Below are 8,365 nucleotides of genomic sequence, written 5' to 3' on the forward strand. Positions count from 1 at the left end.
AGTCTGGTCCCAGTACGGTTTAACTTTCTTTTTCCACAGAGAGGCAAGATCCTTTAGACTGAACACTAGACTAGGAAGGTTAGCTATCTGGCTTCCTGTTTTGCCTCCGCTGCCGACAGGAACACAGTAGAGACCTTTCCACTTGTGCTTCAGTATTCTCTTCATCTGCAAAAATGGTGATAAAACCTTGCTGACCTCATATGAAGATAAGGATATTCATCCATTATACTTTGAACTAAGCCTAGGTAAAAAGTATGTATGTCATGGATTCTCCAAAGGTCTTCTCCAGACCACATGGTAATTCCTATGAATCCAGTCCTTGACCTAATAATAAATAGTTTATTTCAGGAACACTTAAGGGTGGGGTAAGCAAACGGAATAGTGAGATTCAGAATCTGAGACAATTCAGCCTTGACTGGCATGTTCCAAAGCTACTTCAATATTGCTATGGTTATTGTGACTGTTATTATTTGATGAGAGTTGACAGACTGCTGTGAAATTGTAATATATAACTGTGGCTTTAAAAACACCATTTTACTGTCATTAAATGAGTCCTTTTACACAAATATTATAATTTCTTCTAAAAATGCATACAAGTCAATCTGAAGCTTGAAAAAAGGGAAAAAAAGACACACCCTTCTACCTACTGAAAAATCTTTTCTATAAACAAGCAGCTCAAAACTAATGTTAATTAGGAGGGGAAATTAATAAGCAGCTTTTTTCCCAGTCTGACAGATGATAAAGGCCCTGTGCCACTCACTGAGGGCCAGACAGTGGTGCTGCTTTTCCACTGGGCTCAATAGTATAGATGCACAATACAAGGAAAGACCAGAGACAGAAAAGAGATTACATTAGGAATCAAGAGCCCAAAGCCACTGACAAGGTCAGAGTATGTTAAATCAAGACCAGGAAAAGAGCTTGGTTACAGCCTGGAAATAGGACCAGAGATTTTCAAGGTATAAGGTATACAAACCCACTAAACCTCCCCCCCACCCCCGACACCTTTTCTCGTGCTTTCTCCCCACCTCCCTCCAACCATCCATCACCAGCCGCCCCCATGGCCATACAAGAGGCCTGGTTAAGACAGAAAGAACTTTTGAGCTCTGGAGGTCTGAAGATCTACGTCTGGATTCCCAGCTCTGCATGTATTAGCTACGGTAACCTTGGACAATTCACTTAACTTAGCTGGGCCTCAGTTTCCTCATCTGTAAAATGGGGGACCACCTGCTCTGCTCTTCACGGGGTGGCGGCTAGGATTAAATGAGATAATGCATGTGAAAATTCCTTCCCCCTCACTACAAATATCAGGTGCTGTTATCGTTGTTATTGGAGTCAACCCCTCCCCACTTTCCTCCACCCCCAAACCATCCCAACCCACCATCCTCCCCCTCACAGTGCGGTGTCATTTCGGGCACGGATAACGACCGTGGGGGACTGTGAGCGTCTGGCTGGGGCAGGGCCCCTCCACCCCTCCCGTCCATTTCAAGGCGTCCCCCAGGGCAGCCCCCCACCCCCAGGCCCGGGGGCCGGGGGTGGGGCAGCGCTTCGGTATCAGCGGGTGAATTTCGCCGCTCCCGGCCCCCGCAGGCGGTGGCGGCCACGACCGGGCACACTCACCGATCTGCCCGATGAACTCGATCTTGATGCCCTGGTGCTCCAGACGCTTGTTGGGGTTCTTGAGCGCGAGGCTCACCTTCCCGGACACGGTCTCCCCATCGTAGAAGAGGAAATATTTCTCCTTCTTGCCATCCTCCGTCTTGTGCTCCGCTCGCTTCCTGCTCTCGGCATCGCTCAGCAAGATCTCCACCTCAGCGCTCTGCCCGAAGCCAAAGAAGCTCATTTCCCCGCTGGCCGGCCGGCCTGGCCTGGCCCGGGCAGGGGCTGGCGACGGCGCACCCGCTGCGGGGCTGCCCGGGCGAGGCGAGGCGGACGCGGGAATGCAACGCCCCGAGCACAGGCGAACGTCCCCGCCGCGGCCCCCGGAGCAGCACGGAGCCAAGGAGGCCCAGCGCGCTGGGTGCACTCCCTGCAAAGCCCCCCAAGGAGCCGGCCCCCCAGCCTCCGCCCCGGGCACGCACGGCTTGGCTTCGCTGGCGACGCGGCAGAGGGGGGCGGGGGTCCTGGGCGAGGAGAACCAGTCTCTAGCCCCGATATGCGCGTGACTCCAGGCGCATGCGCGCCGCCCCTCCCTCCGCCCTTCTCCTCCCCTCCCTGAGCTCACTGCGCAAACGTAGCGGAATGAGGTCGGGGCTCCGTTCTTGGGGAACTTCGAGGGCCTTATTCGAGTTCCATTAGGATTGCCAGCCCAGCGGAACGGTAGCTTCTTTGGGCGGGGGGGTGCTGAATTTCATCTTCCATTTTAATTCCCTTCCCCCGAAGAGGGTGCACATCCCGCCAACACCTCCATACCCTCTGACTAGGAGGCCCTTGGCGCATGCGTAGGCCAAAGGGACAAAGGTGATGATCAGTTCCCATTTGTCTTTACTTCGGATATCCTGGAAACTTTTTTCACCCTCAAGTGAAGGGGGCGAAAATTTTGGTTTGTCACTAAATGTATCGTTTCCCCGCTAAAAAAAAAAAATAGAAAAGACATCATCTGTTGACCTTAGACAATTACTTCCTTACTGAGTCGCCTTCCGGCTGCCGCCATTCTATGCACTGCCGTCAAGGGCTGTTGCGGATTGGCCAATGGAGAAGGGGCTCGGGGGGTTGTGGTTGGCTGGCGGGAAAAGGCCTTTGCGCAGTGATTGGTCGACGTGAAAGGGACGGAGCGCGCGCGGAGCAGGTTTTGAAAGTAGACCCAAGACTGCTGATCCATCGGACTTATGGCGCTGCGAACGAATCTCGAGAGCTGCTTGGGCCGCTGGTGCCCCTCCGGCATCTGCCTAGGTGAGGAAACAGAGAGAGAGAGGGCAGGCCCCAGAGGGGTAGGGGAGGCGGACTGAGAAAGGAATGGAACCCAGCCATCCTCCTGCCCCCAGCCATTGGCAGACAAGTCCCGCCCTCATCCCCTGCCTGGCCCTTGAGAGGGCGGTGGGAAATTGGAAGCTTCTGTGGATCCCCCTATGTGGGCATTCCCTCCACGGGTAACGATCGCTGTCCATTCACTCTCCTGAAAATCTTAGCTTTTATCGAGGTTCTACTGCGGGACTCGGGTTCCGTCTCTCTTGGACCAGCCTATTTGCTTGGTCATTCATGCATTTCTTTGACATCTTCATGCTATTTCTTGCTCGCTCTGTGTCTTACATGTTGTTGAAAAGAGGCATCATAGTATGATGGCTTGAAGGCCGGGCTTGGGGTTAGAAAGACCAGAGTTAAAACTCTGCCTCTGACACACAACTAGCTGTGTGATTGGGTAAATCATTTAACTTTTTAGTGGGGCAGGCAGTCGCTGAAGTGCATCTCTCTTGGATATTAATGAAATGACTGGTTTGAACCAGTGATTTTGCAGTCCTTTTATTTATGCCCTTTTTACTGTCCGGACAGTAGTTCTCGTTCACTTGGTTTTTTCCTGTCTTGTTTATTAGACTGAACTCTTTGGAATGCTTGTGGATCTCAACTGAGAGTATATACTATGTTGTAGGTCTGTCTCCTCCCCTTTTTTAAAAAAAATAAGTTTTTATTAATGTGTTTGGTTCTTTTACATCACCAAAACTTTCCCCAGTATCCTTTCCTTCTCCCTGAAAGCTATCCTATATGACAAATGGTATATTTATTTATAATATAGTTAATTTCATTAAATATTTCCCAATTACATGTAAAATTTTTTAACAATCTTTTTTTTTTAAATTTTGAGTTCCAAATTCTCTCTCCCCCCAGGCAATAATTTGATATAGATTATACATGTGAAGTCGTGCAAAACACACAAATAGTATTTTTAAAGAAATAACAAGAAGAGGAGAAAACCAGCATGACTAATCAGTACCGTGTTTTTGAATCCTAATGCCATTAATAATCCAGTTCTACTTAGGAAGAGGCTGGTAGTGTAAAGAAAGAAGACCTGGATTTGGAATTAGGAGACCTAAGGTTGGATCCTATCTGCTAATTACTAGTCAGTCAATTAGGAAATATTTGTTGTTAATTGGTGTCCAACTCTTCCTGAACCCATTTGTGGTTTTCTTGACAAAGATACTGGAGTAGTTTGCCTTTTTCTCATCCAGCTCATTCTATGCATGAGGTAGCTGAGGCACATGGTTAAAGTGACTTCCTGTCCCCCACTGGATTCCTTTAAGCCCCAGCTAAAATCACCTATTTCCAGCCCCATTTAACTATAGTGCCCTTCTTGCTTTTAATTATTTCATATTTATCCTGTATATAGCTTATTTGTACATTTTTGTTTGCTTGTCTCCCTCATTAGAGTATGATCTTAATACAGTGCTTGACATACAGTAAGCACTTAATATTGTAGGCACCTAGGTGGCCCAGTGAATAGAGGGGCTGGCCTGCAATCAGGAAGACTCATCTTCCTAAGTTCATATCTGGACTCAAAGACTAGCTATGTGACCCAGGGCAAATTGCTAAACTCTAATTGCCTCAGATTTGGGGACACCGTTTATATGCATGTTATCTCTCCTAAGGTTAGACTGGAAACTGCAGGGTCTAAGACTTTATTTTTCTCTCCTGCTATTCTTTTCCTTTCAGTGCCTAACATTGTATATATACATATACAAAATATATACAGAACAGATAAAAGATAATTTTGGGAGAAGGTGCCAGCTAGCACTTAGGGGACAAGTGGCAATGTTTAACTTAGAAAATGTCACATTGAAACAAACTAAAGATCCACCTGGTTCCAACCTTGTTATTAGAAGCAGCTGGTGATATAATGACTAGAGCTGCTACAAAGGTGTATCTTCTTCTTGGAACTACTAGGAAACCAGTGTCACTATCTGTGTGATCTTGAGCATGTCACTTAACGTCTAATGGCCTCAGTTTTCTCATCCTTAAAATGAGGATTTGGACTGGATGACCTCTGAGGTACCTTCCAGCTCCAAATTTGGACCCTTATGCTCTTTTAAAATGAATCCCAGGGAGCAGCCAAGTGGCACAGCGGATAGAGCACCAGCCCTGGAGTCATGAGGACCTGAGTTCAAATCCAGCCTCAGACACTTGACATTTACTAGCTGTGTGACCCTGGGCAAGTCACTTAAAACTAGCCAAAAAAAAAATTGAAAGTAAGTAAATAAATAAAATGAATCTCACGTTGATAACTAGGTCAGTCCTGTCTTAATGTTTAGTTGCTTTAATTTGGAGGGAGGAGAGGGTACGGGGGTGGGAATGATGTTATTTAGTGCCAACCAGGTCCTATGAGCTTTCTGAGTCTTCTTGGAGAGAGTATATGTGATACATATAAGTTGGGAGGGTTATGTGTAGTCTGGCATTCTTATTACTGAACCTGATTTCCCAATGTATTCTTCATTCCTTTATGCGTACTTTTGCATTGAAGTTACCAAGTATAAGGGCAGATGTTGACTTAATGTGGAAGACATTGAGTACTTTGTAAGATTTCCTCATCTCCCCATTCTCTACAGTGAATGTAGGCACATAAAATGCAGTTAGTTACCTTGATGGTGGCTCTTTTGCAAATGGTCAGTATGAGCAAGACCAGGTGTCCTAGGAAATGATGTATCTGTTGCCTTTGAATATATAATGAAACCATTTCATTTATATGCTTTTCCAAGTAGAATTTGTGAGCTGCCTTCCATTTATTTAATTACAACTTCCATTGGGTTTCATGTACGTAGCCAAAATGTCAGTGTTCTCTACTGTGAAGGAAATATCCTACCCTGAGGAAATGTCAGAAGGCTTGAACAACTGAAGAACCTCCTAATTGTGGAACACTTTAAACTTCTTGAAGCATCTTTGCATCTGCTGCTGATTTAGTACAGTATCTCTGTGTAGTATTCGCCATAAAATTATATGATCTGAATTATTCACATAAAAAAGAAAACATAAATGTTAGCAATAACTGATATTTAGGTAGTATTTTAAGATTTATAAAGGGCTGTACATAAGTTATCTCATTTGAGACTTAACAGTAATCCTGTGAAGTAGGGTACTACAGGTGGTATTCCATTTTACAGATGAGGAAATTGAGATTGAGAAGATAATTGGTTTGTCCATGGGTTGCATAGCTTAGTAAGTGTTAGAAGTTAAGTTTAAACCCTAACTCCAAGTCTGGCACTCTTATCCATTATGTTCTGTTGCTGCTAATCTTTTTCTTGATCTCTTATCTTAGTCCTTCTGAAGATTTGTATAATATTTCTCTCTCTGTCTCTCTATATATACATTTAAAGTTAATTGTATAGTATTCATTTTTATATTTGGCTTCTTACTTTCATTGCTTTATATATTTATAAAAAAATTTATATGCATTTTTACATATTCCCTGGTGTTCCTCGTATGTGACGTGTTTTGAAGGTAGTGATAGTTACATTGTTATACCAGAGTGTGTTCTGCCCATTTGCAAGTTTGTAGACATGCATAGTTTGGTTGTTTCCAAGATTTTAACTATTAAAAATAAAGCAACTGTGAATATTTTTGCAAATTTTGTCCCTCCCCCCCTTTTAATAGCATTTGGTGGTGAATTTTTGAGAAGATATGAATGAGAGTTGGAAAAGAGGGATGGAAAAACAGGGATGGGTTTCTATCTGTGCATTATTGGTGAGAATTTTTGAATCAGTGAGATCATAAATCCATTTGAGATTTGAGTAATAAAATACTTAAGATATAGTTCCAGTTGTGGGATCATTGGGTCAAAGGTTATGATCAGTTTATAATTTTTATTGTCTTTTGCTAGTGTGTTGTCTAAAAAAAAAATCTCATCACCTTCCGGTTCTGCCAACCATGTAATATATTTTTCCCAGCAACACTGAATTTTTTTTTTTTTGACAATTTGATGGGCATAAAGGAGTACTGCAAAGTTGTTTTTATTGTTGTTTCTTTGATCATTAAGCAGTTTAGACAATTTTTGAAGTGATTATTTATCATTTACTTTTATCCTTTATATTCTTAACATCTTTTAAAGCTTAACTCTTATGCCCATGATGAAGCCCTTAGACCTCTCCAAGAACTTATCATGTAACGATATTGTATGTTTTGGTTATATGTCTGCAGATTATTTATCCCATTATTAATTCCTACTCGCCAAGGGTGTAAGGTCCAGACTGAGTCTTCTCCAAACTTTATATACATTGTAATTCTTGTAATACATATAAACTTCTCATGTATGTACTCTTCAAATTTCTCCAAACCCCTAGCATGGTGTTCTATACACAGTAGATACTTGATACATGTGTGAATGAGGCAATTAATGAACTTGTTTCACCTTTTGAAAATTCAGTTCATATCTTTTGGCACTTTATTCATTGGAAAATAGATACTGCTCTTATAAATGTCAGTTACTTAAATTTGATGTGAGACTTTTTTTAAATATTTACTTTGAAAATATTTTTTCCCAATCTCTTTTTTATTTTAGTTATATTGATTTTTGGTGAATAGTTTGCTATTTTTGTAAAATAAAATCCATATATTTTGTTTACAATAATATCTTCTTTTTGTTTAACAAATATTTCCCCCCATGCAGTTGGTTAGATTTGTTAGTTCCTTTTTCTCCTAGGACTTTAAGTGATATTTTGATATTTACATTGGTATCTTAAAAGATTTTACAATCTAATTGGGAAAACAATACAGGAAACAACAATCATAGTATTTTTAGAACTCTGTATTGCTCCCTCTGAAACTCTTCTAGCACAGCCCTTTAAGGTAGGTAACAAGGTATTACTATTGGCATTTTATAGATGAGGCAACTTGAGTTTCAAAAGGTTACCAAATATAAAAGGTGTAAGAGTGTCAGAAAAGTAACTTGTCCAAGTATGTGCAGCTAATTAGTGTTATTGGCAGGACTAATATTGTATTCTTTTCACTATACTATATTGCTTTTTAGCTTAGTAAGTTCTTCAGCAGGATAGTGATGTGATAAAGCATTTTATAAAAAATAACATGGTAACTATATGCATAGACTGAACAATTGAAGAAGAGTTAGGAAGTTGCTTTTATATGTTGGTAAACAAGGTAACCTCACTGGTTTCCTGGTATCTGAACTCTCCCCTCCACTATGCATATTGCTATCATATTTACCTTTCCTAAAAATTGATGCTTAATATTTCTAGTGAACCTTACCTCTTTACCTAATTTTATACATGCTTAGGGATTACATGTCTCTTGTTTTTCTTAATTCAAGAGAGGCAGTGTGGTGGCATGGAGATCATTCTGCAAATAATTATTAAGCCCTTCTTATGCCAAATACTGGGGAAATAGGGGTGGTGGGAGAGAAAAATACAAGAATGAAATAGTCCCTGCCCTT

At 42.1% G+C, this 8,365-nt stretch overlaps 2 protein-coding genes across 4 annotated transcripts in view; one reads left to right on the forward strand and one right to left on the reverse strand.

The window, feature by feature from the left end:
* The window catches only part of VPS26B (VPS26, retromer complex component B), a 29,082-nt gene extending 27,198 nt beyond the window's left edge, over positions 1-1,884 (reverse strand). The window contains exon 1 of the mRNA XM_027877631.1: positions 1,618-1,884. Coding sequence (XP_027733432.1) covers positions 1,618-1,840 — 223 coding nt within the window. The 5' untranslated portion in view covers positions 1,841-1,884. The remainder of the gene's footprint in view (positions 1-1,617) is intronic.
* A 235-nt stretch (positions 1,885-2,119) lies between these two features.
* The window catches only part of NCAPD3 (non-SMC condensin II complex subunit D3), a 108,052-nt gene continuing 101,806 nt past the window's right edge, over positions 2,120-8,365 (forward strand). The window contains exon 1 of one of the 3 annotated variants that reach the window (XM_027877638.1): positions 2,120-2,889. In XM_027877638.1, coding sequence (XP_027733439.1) covers positions 2,826-2,889 — 64 coding nt within the window. In that variant the 5' untranslated portion in view covers positions 2,120-2,825. The remainder of the gene's footprint in view (positions 2,890-8,365) is intronic. The other 2 variants (XM_027877637.1, XM_027877636.1) reach the window with 2 other exon arrangements.

Source organism: Vombatus ursinus, unplaced genomic scaffold (assembly GCF_900497805.2).
Source record: "Vombatus ursinus unplaced genomic scaffold, bare-nosed wombat genome assembly UNPS02014813.1, whole genome shotgun sequence".
Classification (NCBI taxonomy): domain Eukaryota; kingdom Metazoa; phylum Chordata; class Mammalia; order Diprotodontia; family Vombatidae; genus Vombatus; species Vombatus ursinus.